Source organism: Nothobranchius furzeri, chromosome 8, assembly GCF_043380555.1.
Source record: "Nothobranchius furzeri strain GRZ-AD chromosome 8, NfurGRZ-RIMD1, whole genome shotgun sequence".
Classification (NCBI taxonomy): Eukaryota; Metazoa; Chordata; class Actinopteri; order Cyprinodontiformes; family Nothobranchiidae; genus Nothobranchius; species Nothobranchius furzeri.
This window is the reverse complement of record NC_091748.1, coordinates 61,664,334-61,683,607: the sequence shown is the minus strand read 5'-3', so window position 1 is coordinate 61,683,607 and position 19,274 is coordinate 61,664,334. Positions and strand designations below refer to the sequence as shown.

The window sequence follows — 19,274 nt, the reverse complement described above, 5'->3', positions numbered from 1 at the left end:
TAAATACTGAGCAAAAGGTCTGAATATTTACAACCATGTGATATTTCAGTTTTTCATCTTCAGTAAATCTGTATACATTTCTAAAATTCTGTGTTTTTCTGTCAATTAGGGGTGCTGTAGTTACATTCATTAAAAAAAAGTAATTTATTTGATTTTAGCAAATGGCTACGACATACCAAAGAGTGAAAAATTGACGGGGGTCTGAATACTTTGCGTACCCACTGTAAATCATAGTTCAATTGATTATTAAATTAAAAAACAAGCTATAAATCTTACAAAGTTCAAAAGCACACAAGATGTAAAAGTAACATCTCAGATTGTAAATATTCTCACTGTGTGTTTACCAAAGGTTGATTAGCAGATATTAAAGTGTCACGGGAATATTTCAGGACAAGAAGCTTTTTTTCCTGAATTTTTTTTAGATCTAAGCAAAGAGGAGCGGTTTTTAATCTGTTTATCACTAGGAAGAAAAAAAGACTAACATCAATAACAGATTTGCAAAGTGTAACGTCCAGAAAGGGTCAGTTTTCACCTACGTATTGACCTACATGCCACCGGTCATCTGCAGACATAATTCCATCCTCTAAAGTGGATTTTAAATTCTATCTTCCAACAAGCCAGAAGGACACTGCAGTGCTTGTTGACATTTCAGGGGGAACAAGATATCAGCCTGTGTTCCCAAACAACGCTTTCTTTTGATAAGACCGCAGGATTTGCACACTCTCATGAAATATTAACTTTTACAACTCATAAGTTACATAATCATTAAATAAACACATGCTTGAATGAACAAATGTTATATGAATAATAATATTAACGTTTGAATAACCTACACCTAATTCAATGAAGTTTAAATGAATTTTATTATTACAATGAATCATTTTGATGTTATGATCGGTAATGTTTGGTTTAACAAGTGAATCATTGTCTACACTCATACACAATGTTCGGACTGGCCATCGGAGGAAAACTCTCTAACCACAGCATCTCTTTGACAAGCTGTCAAAACCTGCTACACGCTACAGCTGACACAGAAACTCGCTCTTTCAGAACAAAGCTGACACAGCCAAGACTCCTTCAGAGTCCGTCCGTCTTAGACACAACCAAGCTGTTTGTTGTGACCTGGGAACAACTCGAGACCAGTCTAGCGCAGTGGCGTGTCCAGATCTTTTAAAATGGGGTGGCCCAGGTGAGGCAACACGTTGTGCATGGGTGGCACCAATGGTTATGCTATTTTTGTTTTACCCCCAAGCCTTTCTTGGACAATGAAAAGCCTATTTAAAGGTAAATTAGTGTGGTGGCACCTGGGGTGGCCAATCAGATTCCAAGGGTGGCATGTGCTACCCCAGGCCACTCCCTGGACACGCCCCCGGTCTAGTGGTACTGCGGTTGATCCTGCGGACTTCGGTACCTGGGGGTTCACACAGATTCCCGACATTACGGATCTACCACAGGGGTTCCTATCTGGGTGCATGGGCACGACAAGACTGTGTCTGATGTCGTTTTGATGAGAACCAACTTTGTTAGTTTAATGCAGACCAAATTTGTTTCACACCCAGAACTCAGTTTCTTCTAGATACAAGGTTCTGATAAACACACACCGTTCAATCATCACACATCACATTCCATCCACGTATAGTCATGTTTATGTTTATGTTTATGTTTATGTATTTAGCAGACGCTTTTGTCCAAAGCGACTTACAAGTGATAATCGGCATTTTGCCCTTGAGGCTAACAACAATAGTAACAACAACAAATTGACATCAGTCATGGAGAGTAGGGAACAAGGAGTGGACAGTAGAGAGGGGGGACGGGTGCAGGCAAGGTGCTAGTTAAGAAGATGCTCTCTGAAGAGCAGGGTCTTCAGGAGTTTCTTGAAAATAGAAAAGGAAGCCACAGTTCTGGTAGTGTTAGGAAGGTCATTCCACATTTGTGGAACGATGCATGAGAAAAGTCTGGATTGTCCTGAGCGTGGTGTAGGCACTGCTAGCCGACAATCCTGTGATGACCGGAGCGGCCGGGCCGAGACGTAAGCCTTTGCAAGAGGATTCAGGTAGATGGGAGCCGTACCGTCTCGGACTTTGTATGCTAGTGTTAGCAATTTGAATTTGATGCGTGCCGCTAGTGGTAGCCAATGGAGCTCAATGAACAGAGGGGTGACGTGTGCTCTTTTAGGCTGATTGAAGACCATTCATCCTTCACATTCGTCCTATTTAACTTGTCTAATTTGTTTAGAAAATAAATGTCTTACTTTTTATAAACCTGACTTTGTCTGAATTAACACGAAGTGTGTTTGATCACTGAAAAAAGCAAAGAATCCTAAAATCTTCTGATTAAACATTCAAAGACCAATAAGGTTGATATCCTATATTTATATAGAATATCACATCTTATTGGTCATAAGTTAAGGTAATGTATTAAGCTTAAAAGCAACAATATTTACCCCTTCTACAAAAGTTTTAAATCAAGTACCAAATCCCATAAGGGAGTGTGTGAAACAGAGATGGGTGAGAATATGAAAATAACCATTCAGTCTAAAAGTCACTCCAGTCTGTGTGAATCATGACTATTCATCCATGCAGAACACTGGGGCTTTATGTCCAGTCTGTATATGATCATACCAGTGAACGTAGGCTTGCATGTGCATCGGGATGCCCAGCAGCACTACAACAGCCCTCTGAACACAGGACTTTGTGTCACTTAAGTGAAATTTTGTTCAAATACAACAAACTTTACAGTTTTTCTGTACTTTTATTCAAGAAAAACAAACACAAACCAGGATTTTAAAGATTAAAACCGCAGCTTTATGCTCTATTCTTTTAATTTCAAATTTGATTTGTTTGATGAATTTAAAAACCATCTGAGTAAAGCGATCATAACTGTTAGCAAATGCATGGCTTTAATTTTTTTCGTTGTGCCCCGGGTTGCATGAGAGGCCCCATAGCCGCACCATCGCTATTCAAATCCAAACTTCCCCTCTGAGCCTCCGGGCTTTATGTAAAGCTGCTTTTCATATGTGTGGTGACTGTGCGTCGAGTGAACATTTGCATTCTACCATTTGGTTCATGAGAGAAAAGTTGGGTGTGTGCGTATCAGGATCTATTTGCATGTGTGTGTGTGTGACGTCCGTGCGCTGCAGTCTTCTCCGAGGCCATGCAGATCGCTGCCTCAGATGGGCGGAGTGCATGACTCTGAAAAGACTGCCTCATTGTGCATTCCACTGGGTTTTACACAAGCAGAGAGTGGCTGTTGACTATTTTGGGTCTGAGGTCAAAGGTTACTTCTCAACCTGTTAGCATGCGTCGTGAACAAAAGTGACATTTTTAACGACGGTGTCCATTTTTCTGCTGATTTCTGTGATCCAGTAGAGTAAATGCTGACCCCTCCTGAATGGACGGTGTGCCCACCTCCAACTTGTTGCTTTCCTTTGAGACAATCTTTGAAGTGAGGAGGACATTTCCAGAGAAAAGAGCACCACTAATGCTCCATCTTCTCTACCTGAAGCTGCTAAATATTTGATGCTCCTCACACAAACTGCTCTGGAAAGGAATAAAAGAAACGGTTTCTTTTAAATCATAAAATGTGTATGTGACAGCTTTAAAACAACTATCCCATCAGTGCCATTTTCTGTTACTTAGTTTAAAAATCAAACCACAACACACATGAGTCTGGTTTGGGCAAAAAAAAAAAAGTTAAAGTACAAATGATTGTTTGGAATTGAGTCAAATAAATAAATGTTTTTCGAATAATTGTATTTGAAAATACACAAACCATTTGTTTCCTGTGTGGGTGTGACACAATGAGTGAACTGGGATCGTGAATAAATCCTTTTGTCCAGTCGTGGTGAAAAATGGTCAGAGCTGTTTTTGGCTCCAGCTACATGAGACGGAGCAGAACCATCAAGGACGCCTGCAGGTTCATCATGTAAGGTTGCGTTTCATATACTGAGTTATTCTCATCCCAACAGGGGAGAGGATGAATGCATCCAGGGAATATTTAGGAAGTCTTCATGTTAAAAAACAACATGTTTATGGACATGACAAAATTATTTTAAACATCAATTCACACATCCATCCATGTTGACTCATTAAAATACCAAATTCATCCAAAAGGGTTCAAATGAAGGCAACTGGACTACTTTGGTTGCTTTCATTTGAACCCATTTGTATTACCATGACCTGGATGACTGAGAACCTTCACCAGCATACCAAATTCATCCATCTCTATCACCCATCCAATCATCTGTCCATTAGGCATCATTTATTCATCCATCCATGCATCTGTCAATCATCTATCATCCTATCTATACATCCATCTGTCCATCATCTACTGTCTATTTATTCATCCATCCATCCAATTGTCCCTTATCTCTCATCCATCCAGTATCCATCATCCATCCATCCATACATACATTCATCATTCATCATCCATCCATCTGTCCATCATCTACCATCTATTAATTCATCCATCCATCTAATTGTCCCTTATCTCTCATCCATCCATCCATCCATTATCCATCATCCATCATCCATCTATCCATGCATACATACATTTGTCATCAATCCATCCAATTGTCCCTTATCTCTCATCCATCTATCCATCCAACCATCCATCATCCATCCATCCATCCATACAAACATACATTCATCATTCATCTGTGAATCATCTATCATCCATCCATACATACATACATCCATCCATCCATCCATCCATACATACATACATACATCATCCATCCATCTGTCCATCATCTACCATCTACTCATTCACCCATCCATCCATCCATCCATCCAATTGTCCCTCATCTATCATCCATCCATCCATCCATCCATCAATACATACATACATACATACATGCATGCATGCATACATACATACATACATACATACATACATACATACATGCATACATACATACATACATACATACATACATACATACATACATACATACATACATACATACATACATACATACATACATACATACATACATACATACATACATACATACATACATACATACATACATTCATCATCCATCCATTTGTCCATCATCTATCATCCATCCATCCATCCATCCATCCATCAATACATACATACATACATACATACATACATGCATGCATGCATGCATACATACATACATACATACATACATACATACATACATACATACATACATACATACATACATACATACATACATACATACATACATACATACATACATACATACATACATACATACATACATACATACATCATCCATCTGTCCATCATCTACCATCTACTCATTCACCCATCCATCCATCCATCCATCCAATTGTCCCTTATCTATCATCCATTCATCCATACATACATACATTCATCATCCATCCATTTGTCCATCATCTATCATCCATCCATCCATCCATCAATACATACATACATACATACATACATACATACATTCATCATCCATCCATCTGTCCATCATCTACCATCTACTCAGTCACCCATCCATCCATCCAATTGTCCCTTTTCTATCATCCATTCATCCATACATACATACATTCATCATCCATCCATCTGTCCATCATCTATCATACATCCATCAATACATCCATCTATCAATACATGCATACATACATACATACATACATACATTCATCATCCATCTATTTGTCTATCATCTATCATCCATCTGTCAATACAGCCATCCATCAATACATACATACATACATACATACATACATACATACATACATTCATATATACATACATCATCCATCCATCTCTCCATCATCTACCATCCATCCATCCACCCATCCATCCATCCAATTGTCCCTTATCTGTCATCCATTCATACATGCATACATACATTCATCATCCATCCATTTGTCCATCATCTATCATCCATCCATCAATACATCCATCCATCCATCAATACATACATACATACATACATACATGCATGCATGCATGCATTCATGCATACATACATACATACATACGCATGCACGCACGCACGCACACACACACACACACACACACACACACACACACACACACACACACACACACACACACACATACATACATCCATACATACATACATTCATCATCCATTAATACATCTGTCCATCATCTACCATCTATTCATTCACCGATCCATCCATCCATCTATCTATCCATCCATACAATTTTCCCTTATCTATCATTCATCCATCCATCCATAATCCATACATACATACATACATACATAAGTTCATCGTCTATCCATTTGTCCATCATCTATCATCATCCATCCATTTTCTTCCTCTCATCCAAGGTCAGGTCAAGAAGGCTGCAGATCCAGGTGAGAAACCAAAATATCTCTCTATGCCAGCTTCTCCTGGGGTATCCAGAGGCGCTTCTATGCCAAAGGGGAAATTTAATCTCACTAGTGAAATCTGATTCTGCTCCAGATCTCCTCCTAATCGAACATACCTGGAAACCCTTCAAACCAAGCAAGCCAGGAGGCATTATCCAAGTCAGATGTCTGAAGCACCTCATCTAAGTTTGCTTGATGTGGAGGGACAGCATATCAGGGACAGCCATCCTTCTGATGAGGCTTGTTTAGGATGCCTGTATGTTTTGTCTTATAATACACATTGTTTCCATGGGAGTGGACTGGAACTGATGAGGACCAGCATTTTGTCTTACTACTTTTTTCACCACGACAGAGTAATGCCCTCATTTCTGAAGACAAAGCCCTGATCCATTGGTCTATCTTGTGCTCCATCTTACCATCACTACTGTACAATAAACCAATAACCCTCAGGCATCATTTTAATAAATTTACCACCCTCTTCTGACCTTAGAGGACAAAAACATCCTTCCATAAAAGTGACTATAAAAAACGTATACTTTTTTTGTGCTTCGTTTTCATAGATCTGTTAAACAACTTCAGTCGTGCTCAAATCAATAAAAATTTGTCATTACTGCAATTTATGAAAAAGGAAAAAACAAATGAGTTATTTTCTCAAAAATCGATTTGCCTCCAGGCAGGTGCATAAACATACTAATTATTTTTGTTTTCTACACTTTGAAGTTCAGCAAGACAGTGAAACTGTGTTTTATTTACTCATCAGAGGTCAAGTTGACCTTTTGACTTCAGTACAAACAGCAGAAGATCTAAAGAAATGTGTATAGTTTCTTGCCAGGGCTAAATGACTGAATTTGGTGGTGAACAGTAAAAATCACAAATTTGACTACTTTTCTCCAAAGTAAAACCATAATGTTACTGAATGCATGATTATTTTTGCAGATGTTACAGAATCAAAAACTGTGGCTTGAATGGAAGTCTGATGTTTTTGTCCTCGATAGAACAGGATGGGAAATTTTAAATCTGTTGCTACACAAAAACTATTGATGCAAAAATTTAAATTTTTTAGATATTTCATAACATAACCTAGACTGAATTGTAATAAATGCCACAGGCAAAAAAATTATTTTTGGAAAACAACTCTTTTTTTTTTTTTTTTTTTTACAAATTGCAGTAATGACATTGAGTAATCAAACTGGAATTTTAAGGGTTAAAATCCTCAAAATGATTACATTTTTATAGGTTTGGGCAGGGCTGACGTTTAACAGATCTGTGAAACGAAGAAAAAAAAAAAAAAAGAATGTATCCATTTTTTATAGCAACTTTTATGAGCGAGCGTTTTTGTCCTCTAAGGTCACGAGGGTTTTATCTAGAGTTTCCTTGGTCTTTTTTCAAAATTTGTCAGGAGAGAAGTTTTGCAACAACATTTTATACCAGCAGTAGCTCAGGAGGTAGAGCGGGTTGCCATGATCGGAGGGGTCATGGGTTGGATTCCAGCTCCCACCAGGGGTATTCTGCTGTTGTGTCCTTGGGCAAGACACTTCACCCAACTTGTCTGTGTTGGTGGTGGTCAGAGATGGCGAGGTGCCAAATGGCAGTCTCGCCTCTGTCAGACCACCCCAGGGCAGCTGTGGCTACAAAGTAGCTTACCATCACTGGCAGTGTGCATGAAAGTGTCTTGAGTGTCCTAAACAGCGCTATTCACAACATGCCCTATAGGTTATAAATTGTAAGTCGCTTTGGATAAAAGCGTCTAATAAATAAATAAACATAATATTTAAGTTTGATGTATTATTATTATTACATGCACAAACAATGCTGGTGTATGGAGGACTGCCCCATTGACTGACATCCATAGCAATGACCATGTCACATAGTGCATTGTCCAATAGCACACTGAGACAGTTTGAAAGACACCCCAACTGAACTGTCTCTATAAGTCATGGACAGACTATATATTTACATTTATAGGATAGCTTGCCAGGCTAGAGCTCATCAGTAAGGGCCTGGTGATCTAACCTTGGTTTATAGGTTTTTTCTATGCTGCAAGAAGCCACCTCCATGTGGACCCACCATCGGCAGGTAATAAACTCAAGTGTGCAACTGAAGCCATGTGAGAAGCAAGGACATGGGTATGCTGCACATCAAAACAGTTTTTAGGTACATGGACACAAACAATATGCATGACTTAACTTTAACCATAGCCTATGTGTTAAAGGGGACATATTATTCCAAACTCACATTTTTTAAATTATTTTCTGTTGCCATGTGGGTGTCTACTACTAACAAAACAGCAAAATGTGTCCATTCAGTTTTTTTTTTGTTTTGTTTTTTTGTCGGTGTTTGGCTTTAAGACTCATGTGCCCAAAACAAGCCATTTCAAAAAGTCCTGTTTGTGACATCATAAAAGGTAAAGGTAACATGGAACTCCCTCTCACCTGGAGAAGAGCTGATGCCATTGGACTAGTGGCGACTCTACTCAGAGCTTCTCTCAGATAACAGAGCTTCTTAGCTAATAGCAGCCTGAGCGAGGGAGGGGTGGATGTGGTCAGCTCCAGCTTGTTTTCTAAAAGTGATAGGGCCTTGAAACAGCTCATTCTGGAAGGTACTGAAACTTTCAAGAAAAACTGCTTTAATTACTTTGTGTGCGAGGAATTTTGTGCAAAGAACTTCATAAACATGTTTTTTATAAACCATAGAACTATTTATAACTTGACAAAAAGTCGTAATATGCCTCATTTAAACATTTTTATAAGTAAAATAGTTATCTTTACATCTTTTGTTTATCCAAAAGAATTTGTCCAAATAATAAAGCTACTAAACAGAGGCACATTTCTCAATAAGTATGACTTATGTGGCTTTGGATCACATGCAAGCACTGACCTTTGCTAAAGGGTTGTTTTATTCCATCACAAGGCCCTTCAGAACAACCTTAAAAACGTTACTTTTAGCACTTCAGCATCTTTTTCAGGCTTCACATTTTTACATCAGTGTGATAAAAAGGAAAATAAAAGGAATAAAAGGGAAAGAACTGAGAAGCTGTCTCGCCCAGCTGTGATGATGACAGAGCATTATTCTAACAGCCCATTTCTAAACAGAAAAAACAAGTTAGATCTTCTGTGTCTGCGTGACTCATTCTCAGGCTGAGCAGTGGGAGTTGCTAGTCCTACTATTTTGACTCAGCTGAGGTGCAAAACACAGGTGGCCATGGAAACGGCTGTCAACCAATGGGAGACAAGGATATGGGTGTGGCTGACCCACTGACAGGTTACATTTTTCAGTCTGGTCAGTAAATAACTTTTTCTGCTTTCTTGCAATTCAACAGAAAGCCAAAATTTATTAAGTATTGGAATAAAATATATGTATGTAAAACTATTTAAAAATGTATACCAGCCCTGAAAGATAAAAAAGAAAAATATGTTTTTGTTATAAGTTTTGTTTAATATGTGTGTCAGTGTGTATTTTTGTAATTGATTGCATTTTTGTGGCTGAAGGAATAAAGTTTACTTTTTTAAGTTTTGATGCACTCAGCTCAAATTTAAAGGTTTTGGAAGCAAATCTGTTTTAATTTTGATTTTTTTAAGTAATACTTATTTTGCTTGTAAAGGCCACTAAATGGTGTTCTTTTTATTTGCCCTTTGCAGCAATGCATTTGTCACGGAACACAATCTATAGCCTGTAACTGATTTAATATGGCAGATTTACCTTTGTATAAGTCTTTACCAGGTAGTTTATGCTAAAAAAAACATCCCAAGATGAGAGAGAACATTTCTTTTACAATATTATATTTAGCTGAAAGTTGGCAGTTGCACAGGTGGTGCATACAGGAGAGGAACAACAAGACCACAGGTCATGGTTTCCATGGAGCAAATACAAACACAGACATATGTAGGCCTGGTGGCTTGATATTGTCCTGCAGAAGTCAAAGGTTTGATTTGATAAATGACATCATCAGTGTGTGTGTGTGTGTGTGTGTGTGTGTGTGTGTGTGTGTGTTCTGCTGAGCAAGTAAAATGTAACTTAAAAAATTTCGTACATCTCAATTAAATAACTGGGATATTATTTAGATTGTGAACACGTCATGCATTTTGCATAAATGTGAAACACAAATAAGGGTACTTACCATCGGTACTTACATTGTGGTCAAACACTGTGTTAAGCTTGGCTGCTTCAGAGCATCAAACACTCATACTGTTTTTAAAGTGTATTTTAGTTTATGGAACAAATTTAAATGCTTAGATTGCATGTAAAAACTAACTTTTTGTGCTTTGATGATAAACTGAATTTAATAATTAATGTTTAATTCTACGAAATTTACCATTATGTGACACTAGTTATAATCTATAAACAAATAAAAAGGCTTTAACCCAACAAAGAATCAGGAAGGACTCGGAACAGGCTAGACTTTAAGGAACTGGAGAAAAGTAGTCCGTGTAGATTATTGCCATCATGATCCACGGTAATATTCCGCAGCTGCGCATGAAACGAGGGAACAAGGACGAACAACGACTCAAGCGGAGGGATTTAGGGAAGGACTACACCCAAGCCTCTGTCTGATTGCGGCGGCTTCTCTTCGTTGCCTGGACCTGAAGAAAGCCGGGACGGGACGGAGCCGGGCGGTTTGGTTGTTGGAAATCCGTTAACCACCGATAAACTTAGCTTTTCGTCTTATAATAGACGATTGTGGTTTAATTTTACTTCACTTAGTTTTCCCGTCTCAGCACCAATATCACCAACATGTCCTGGCAAGGCTACGTGGAAAGCCTGATGGGTGATGGCAGCTGCCAGGACGCGGCCATTGTTGGATACGTTGACGCCAAATACGTCTGGGCATCTTTTGCTGGTGGTTCATTTGCTGGCATCACGGTTAGTAAGGTCTTTTTGTCAGCATTTTTTACATTTGAAAACGTGGAAATCGTATTTTCCGTGTCTGAACGTTTTGTCTGCATAGCCAGGCCTTGTATTGAGTGCGGTACACATGGTATCCGGTGGACACACGTAAACTCTTTGCTATACGTTTGTATTTAATAAAGTATTTATTTGCCTTTGAGTAAGGTTCTTGTTTTGGTTTTGTGCAAGAAAGGAAAACTACCGTCACCCGATATAACCCAGGCGAGCGACTTTGGTGGTCTATGAACTAGGCTAAATCGGCTAATAGTAAAGCTAACTAGCGTGCGCTGCTAGTGTTGTGCCAAAAAGAGAACCCCTGTCGTCAGAAACCGTTCCGTCACGGAAGGCGCGTTTGAAGACATTTGTTCTAATTAAACATTTAATTGAACGTCCAAAGTAAATGCTTGTCTGTGACAATATGTAACACTTGAGAACAACATTTGTTTGCTATTTAGGATGAATGTTTAGTGGCTGGCGAGGCTGCCACAACTTGTCATGAATTTCTTTTTCGGCACGACACTGGCCAGTTTAGTTAAACTGTTAGCCGGCTGAAGAATCAAATTTAGCTCCGTATTAGTTACGTTTGTAATTTTTTTTATTCACAACTAAACAATCGGTGTTGTTACCACTTAAACCTTTTCGGGTCTAGTGCTAAAGAGGCTGGTTATTCTCATTGGAAAGTCGGTGGAAGCTAAGAGCTAGCTGCTCTGACGCGCTAACGTACCGTTGGTCTTTTTCTCTTGTTCGGCTCCTGTGAAATATCACAGTCATAACCGCCCACTTTCTCCAAAATGGCGGATACACTCCCAGTTTCATAATAAGTACTTCATACAAGCCAATCGTAACGTAAAATATTGTTCCCTGTGATCGAACAGCGTTTGCTGTTTAACAAAGCTTATTTTTATTGATTGTCGTTAGTTTTTTTAATCCTCTCTGGCTTTAAACGGTCATTTGCTGCAATTTTCCCAAATGCCTCCATTTTGTCCTTTTTTTCTTCTGAGCAAATATTTTAAAAAGGTAAATCTGAGGTTAGAAACGTGCAGCTGCAGCAATTATCTAATAGCTTTTCTAGAACGTTCTTATCGTATGAATTAAACCCGGAGCCCTTTTCCGCCTTTAGGCGAGGCTTCTTGGGAGTGTCCCTGTGCGGTTTATTGCTTATTCTAATCGATTTGTTTCCCTGTCCGCTGGAAAACGTCAAAAAAACTATCAATGTAATATTTAAAAGTATAACACGATTTTGTGATCCTTTTATTTTCTTGGGTTACGTGCGTTGTCATTCATTGCTCGTTGCTTCTGTGAAACAGTCGCTTCTGAAGAGTTATATTCAGGCTATTAAAATGAGAGGACTGAGATTTATTAGATGGTGAATATGCATTACGAGGGTAAAATTATAATTTATTCACTGATACGACCAGTACATGTAGCCTCCATGGTAATGTTATCTTAGACTGGAAATCCAAAGTCTTTTTGAAACCTTAAGTGTAGTGGGTGTGATCTTTTAAGGGCCCTTTGTTCTGGAGTGTTTGAACCTACCTTGATCAAAACTGTCTGGTGAAATTAACTTTTTTCACACAGGGAAACATTATCGTTGTTGTTACTGGGGCTGCCTATCAGGTTTGTCAGCTTTGAGCCTCATTCACAAAGGGTGTGGAATGGACAAGGATCAGAATTCGTGCAGCTTCCACAAAAGCTGACAATCATGGAGTCTAGTCAGAATTTACAGACTTCAGTGAGGAGCAGATCAATATGTGAAGCTGCTGAGTCTTTCTGCATGATTTGTTTTTTTGCAGACACCACATGTTAAAGTACATGAGACAGGAAATAATGTGGCAGCTAGGTGTATCCAGGTTATTTTAAGAAATATTTGTGTTGCATCCTTCAGTTTTCTGTTATCAATGACAAGTATATTGGTTCAGTTTATAGTACGGGATGGCGAGTGTGGCTTTTGTTTAGCTGCTTCTTTCTATACATGTAGTTATCGTAGGAACTCATGAGCAACAGTGAGATGTTCCACACACACGATTTGCAACAGGTGTAATTAACAGTTCACCTGGAAGCTGCACAGATTCCAGTCTGCATCCGTTCCATACTCGAGTGTAAATGAGGTTTTAGACTCCTGCAGTTAGCCCAACATGTCTGAGCTCCACAGCTGCACATTTCAAAGAGTCAGTACTGATTCTTTTTACCTTTAAACTAGGGCTGTAGCGAAGCCTCGACAAAGTCGACGGCTCGATTCTAAAAATTTGTCGACGTCAGATCCGGAAGTCGACGCACCGCGCCCACTTGTTGCATCCCCAGGAGTTTGTAAATAGAGGAGGAATCTGCCCGTTTTTCCTCTAGTTCGCCCTCTTCTCCGCCTTCACTAAAATCTCCGCCAAATACCGAAGACCCGGAACAACGTCCGTCCACTACTAGATTATTTTCCTGTTTTGCCCCTTCGTCTCCCGGCAACGGACAACAACTTCCGGGGTCAGATGCGCTGCTTCGTGTCTATCGCAGATGTAGAAAATCACCGGGAGCGCTTCTCCCTTCATTAAGGAGCTTCTTTCAGACATGAGGAGAGCTGTTTTGGTGGTAGCAGTCTCTCCTCCGTGCTGGTCTGTTTGCTGCTGGGTGTTTTTGGTTTATTTAAACTTGGTAACTTGAACTTAACGTTGGTAAAGCTACTGTTAGCATCTTCGCTAACAGCTTCTTGCGTTGGGATAAGCTGTTACGTTTTGGTTTAGAGTTCATCTTTTTTGTGGTGTAGATCTCCCTTTTATTACATTTAGAGTGTTGTGGGTTTTCGGTTTAGTGTAAAATATCACCTGAGTTTGGTTTAACCCGTAAGACCACTCGCCTCACGCACATAAGTGACCAAAACAAAGCAGCATGGAGACACTCCATCTTCTACCACCTCTCAGGCAGCAGCCTGCACTCCCAAGTTCTACACGTCACCAGAACATAACCAACCGCAACACAATAAAAGCAGTGTTATACAAAATGGAAGGCCTGTAGTGTTTATTCTCTTACAGTAAGAATTTATCAATTTTTTTGAGGAATTTATTTGAGATTTTCTGGTTTTTGTTAATTGTGCAATAGAAAAATAATCATTAGATTAATTTTCTAAATAGTCATTAGAATAGTCGACTATTTGATAAAATAATCGTCAGAATAATCGTTTTAAAAATAATCGTTTACCCCCAGCCCTACTTTAAACTGTTTTAATCTTTAACTTTGCTCTTATGTTTGTCAGCGTTCTGATACAGCGGAGCCTGCATCACTTTAGTTATTCTATAGCTGGGTTTTGTCTTAATTGCCCTAGGGCAGCTGTGGCTACATCATAGCTCATCCCCACCAGTGTGTGAATGGGTGGAAGGCGCTATACAAATACAGGCCGTTTGCCGTTCAAGAAGTAAAATGTTTGATTTTCAGTATAACAGGTACATTTTAAGCGAGTGTCTTAAATAATTTGGAATTAATTGAACACACCACAATTCAAGTAAGTGAGGTGGCATGTATTTGGTTAACATTTTAAATGTCAGATTCAACATAACAAACCAACAGCCCCACCCCCACCCACCATAACTAACAAGTGTGGTTGACTTGTTTCTGTTTTTGTTTCAGGCTGACGAGATCGATATAATAGTAGGAAAGGACCGAATGGGATTCTTTACCAGCGGGCTGACCTTAGGTGGTAGAAAGTGCTCAGTAATCAGAGACAGCCTCTTAGTTGACGGTGACTGGACAATGGACATCCGGACAAAGAGTAATTCAGGGGAACCAACATACAATATTTCTGTAGGCAAAGCAGGCAAAGGTGAGTTCTGCCTCCATCTTTAGTGTAGTTTATTTTTTGTTACACAGTAGTCTGCTCCAAGTTTTTCTTCTTTGTGTTGTGAATGCATGTTGTACAGGCGTTGAATGCACCTTTCCTCAATATATGACAAGCGTAAAATTACGAGATAATGCCTGTAATTTCAGTAGTTACAATGGGGTTGGCACGTGCACTTTAACAGACATTGATGTATGATTATTTATCAAGGTCCAGATGTTCTGCATGAAGTTCATTTTAACCTGGCCTCCAGACTCCTCCTGTTTAATTCTACAGAGGCACATAAGAGGCGGGACTAGCCAGCTCAAAAATAACCAGTTAGAAAAAAGACAGAAATGCTGACTGTACTGTGCGACACTGTAGTTGTTTTTATTTATTTATTTGTTGCTGTAGTCAAAAATGGCGTCTGGCGGCACAAACGTATTTTAGCCCTTCTACTTGTTGTGGTTTTAAAGACCGGTCCAGGTAATTTAGAACAGAGGAAAGAGCCGCAACTCCGCTTCAGTCGCCATGTTTATGACAAACTAGGCATTGTTGTACACTGCTCAGCGCTGATTGGCTCGGTTATAATTCTCAGGGGGTGGAGTTTGAATACTATTATTTGAATAGATTTCCCAGACTTTCTGTGTGCAGAGTTTAACAGATGAGTCTGGCAGGCCAGGCTAGTTTAACTTCATGTAGAATAAACCTGTTTGAATGATCAAATAACAAAAAATATCTGTCAGAGTAAGAACAGTTATGTTTGGTGTAATGTGTCTTGATTAGCTTTTTACTCCCCTTTCTAGTTTAGGTTGTAAACTAAATAATTGTGTCCACTCTCTGAGATCACACAGCTGCCAGACATACTGGTGAAGTTAGACGTACACAAAGTTCAGAGCTACAGAGACACGTTTGATAATACGAATGAGTCTGCGACTGTTGGTCACATTTGTCCCGGAACACATTTTTCTAGTAATGCTGTTTTAAAGTTTCTTAATCTTACATGGACACTACATGGGGAAAATTAGTTGTAGAGGCCTTTATGGACTTCCCTGGTATCTGTGCCAGTTTTCCTGTCTGAAAGTGTCCCTGCACCGTTTTCCACACACTTCCGACACTCAGATTTTGTAGGTGAAACTATTTGAGGACAAACTAATTTCAGGTTTTCCACACTGACCTGAATCTCAAGCCCAGGGTTTCCTTAAACCTTCCTGAATTGCATGCAACTTTTCCTTCCTGTTTACACTCCCTAATTGTTTTCGGGTGCTTAAATGTTCTCGCATGTATTGAGGAGAGGTTTGTCAAGCATGTTGATGCATGTGTTTTAGAGATGGTCCAAACCTTGGGTTTCTTATACTTTGCTGCTGGCTTTTTAGCTAAGTGCAGTCTTCCTGAATAACTCGTTCTTGGTCTCGTTTGCCACACTTACAAAGTAACAAAAGCAAGAGTGCCCCGATTCAGCTGGTTTGACAGAAACTGGTGTTTGCATGTGGTAACGGTGTAGAGAAATGTTTGTCAGATGTCAAACCAGAATTGTAGTGAATTGTGGCTAAATAAGTTGTTTCTAATTTGCTTCAATGTCAAATTTATTAGTTTTGTCAGATAATAACCAACTCGATTTTAAGCATTTTCTAAATATGTCTGTGGTACTTGAGTTAATCAAGCTTAGTTTGAAGTGTCCATTATAGTCAGCGTTGAGCCTGGGCACTTGTTTCATAAAGTCCTAACTCAACATTTGCTCTTTGTTAGAGATGCATTTCCTCCTTGAGCAATGCCTGATCAGCTGGCTGTGAGAAGTAAAGATGCTGGATTGAAGGAGTGTAACAGACATTCTTGTATCCCGTTAGATCTTCTCTAGGAAGGAAACCAGAATTTGGCAAAGGAAATAAGTTCCCACGGTGGTGTGGAGGGTGACAGGTGTTTAAGGCGGGGTAGATGCAAGCTTTGCTGCTTCTGCTTGTTTTGATTTTTAACAAGCTCATACTTGAACGCGTTTGCATGTATTTCCTAAGTCTTGTCAGGCTCACAGTGTCGTGTAACGTGATCTGTCTTTCATCACCAGCAGCACTGATAAGAAAAAGGTTTCGGCCTCAACATTCAAACTAAAAACTGCCATTGTCCTTCTCCGCCGCTGTCTTGTCTTGCCTTACCTGCTGCTTTTTGGCTCGGTGCTTTTTTTTTCCCTCTTCACTTGTGATTTCCACATCCTTTCTAAATGTTCCTTCTGTCTCTTTTCTTTCAGTCTTGGTCTTGGTAATGGGCAAAGAAGGGGTCCATGGAGGTGGATTGAATAAGAAGGCATACTCGATGGCAAAATACTTGAGGGATTCAGGGTTTTAGTTTAGACATATCTGTTGTAATGGAGGGAGAAAATAATAAAAGGAAAACAAAAAACACATAACTCAGAAAAATGGACAAAAAAAGTTCATCAAGCCACTTTTCCTCCCCTGGCTCGTTAAAGTCCCAGGACAAATTCTGACAGTGCGGGGTTCAGACCCGCCCCTGACATTGTAGCTCATGTTTAGCTAAGGTGGAAGTGTTTTAATTATCATCCCTGCTGTCTCATTCATTTTCTTTTTTTTTATTTGTTTTTGTCCCCTGTGTACTCCAGTATTGGTTATTGTCATGGGGAAGGAAGGTGTCCATGGAGGGCTGCTCAACAAGAAAGCATATGAAATGGCTGACTACCTGAGGAAGCAAGGATATTAAAGCAACCCATACCCAGCTAGCAGCTCACCCTTGCCACCCAGTTGCGTTTCACACTACTTCCAGCGTTAGTGTGTAATTTTTTCCTGCCTTTTCTTCTTTCCATTGATCCTTTTCTGTTATCCCCCCCCCCCCCCCCCCCCTCCAACACACATGATTTGTGTATTCTTATTTCTCATTTAAAACGCTTTGAGTTGATCACAGCAAAGATGAGCATGTTGCTAAACAGGATGCCATGACGAATCTGTACTTAACCAAGACCAGCAAAACATCCGTTCTGGCAGAATCTGTAGACCATGGACGTTATCGCATCTGTGTGTAGTAGAAGCTCCGTGCTTTTTTTTTCTGGTACCTTTCACTACATCCTCCCAGGTTTTTATCAGACACTCCCTCCTGAAGCAGCCTTTGCCTTTGGAGCACTTGAGCTCTAACCGCTCATCATGTCTTCCTTTTATTTCCTCCATTTACAGGAGGGGAGACTGTGCATATCTTGGACCACCAAAATTTATGATAAACTCTCACCTGTAGCTTCTTGCCAAATTTCTTAGTATCTTGATCATCATCCCCCCCCCCCCCCCCCCCCCGCCAAAAAAAATTTGTTAGCTAAAATCTGACACTATATGTCTTGCTTGAGACCCTTTAATGAACACTACCCTCCTGGGTCACTGTACTGTCCTGTAACCAACTTTATAAAAAAGGGGGGCTGGTGGTCTGTGCATGGGATCAGTTTAGCTAGCGGTCATAAACCAGCTGTGTTGGCGTTGGTCATGTCCGATCCATAGACTCATGGCATTGCAGCCTCCCAGACTACACTAACCCATGGACATTCCACAGTAACAATGGCTCAGGCTCTTAACACTGTTTAGTTTGCCATCTCCTGTTATGTTTTTTTTTTTTTGTTTGTTTAATTGAAAGACTGCCATTTTATTTTTTGGAGAGTAGATATCCCAGCATTTAACCATCTGGAGTATGTTCAGTTAGAATTTTGTTCTTTTATCGGACCAAGTGTAGTTGCAGCTCGGGCGTTCATACAAGTGCTTAAAATCGTGTGAGGTCACCAACCTCCTCTGATGAAAAGTAACGTCACATTATGGCTGTTTAGAATTAGAAAAAGCTACATGACAGAGGGCGGAGTATGAAGATAATATTTGTCTGTACTGTTTGGGGGGGGATTGTCTGCATTTGTACAAACCCGTACTGTGTTAACTACATAACTGTGGAATAAATTGCCTTCTTTCTAGTCAGCTGAGCGCTGGGGTATCACTGGGTCTGTCCACGCTCAGCACTGCTAAGTGTAACGTCCAACAACTAACTGCTAAAAGTAGAAATGGCACTCGATGGGAGGGGATTGGTTGGAACGAAGATGCTCATGGTTGTCCTGTTGAAACCAAATTGCAGAACCTGTGTATCCTGTGCCATAATGTAGAGATCTGTACGATGGATTTACCCACTGCTGGCGAAGGAGTCATTTCATCAGCACATTTCTTTTAGCTACAGCTCCATTGTTTAGGCCTTGTGGGATATGTGTACTCA

At 39.7% G+C, this 19,274-nt stretch overlaps 1 protein-coding gene across 2 annotated transcripts; it reads left to right on the top strand.

The window, feature by feature from the left end:
- Positions 1-10,913: 10,913 nt before the first annotated feature.
- LOC107392739 (profilin-2) lies at positions 10,914-17,880 on the top strand. 2 transcript variants are annotated; one of them, XM_054752275.2, is made up of 3 exons: positions 10,914-11,215; positions 14,849-15,041; positions 17,647-17,880. In XM_054752275.2, the coding sequence occupies exons 1-3, from the start codon at positions 11,087-11,089 to the stop codon at positions 17,742-17,744; spliced, it is 420 nt and encodes a 139-aa protein (XP_054608250.1). In that variant the 5' UTR covers positions 10,914-11,086; the 3' UTR covers positions 17,745-17,880. The 2 variants fall into 2 exon arrangements, with proteins under 2 accessions (XP_054608250.1, XP_054608251.1); XM_054752276.2 differs by lacking the exon at positions 17,647-17,880 and adding an exon at positions 17,278-17,602.
- Positions 17,881-19,274: the final 1,394 nt, after the last annotated feature.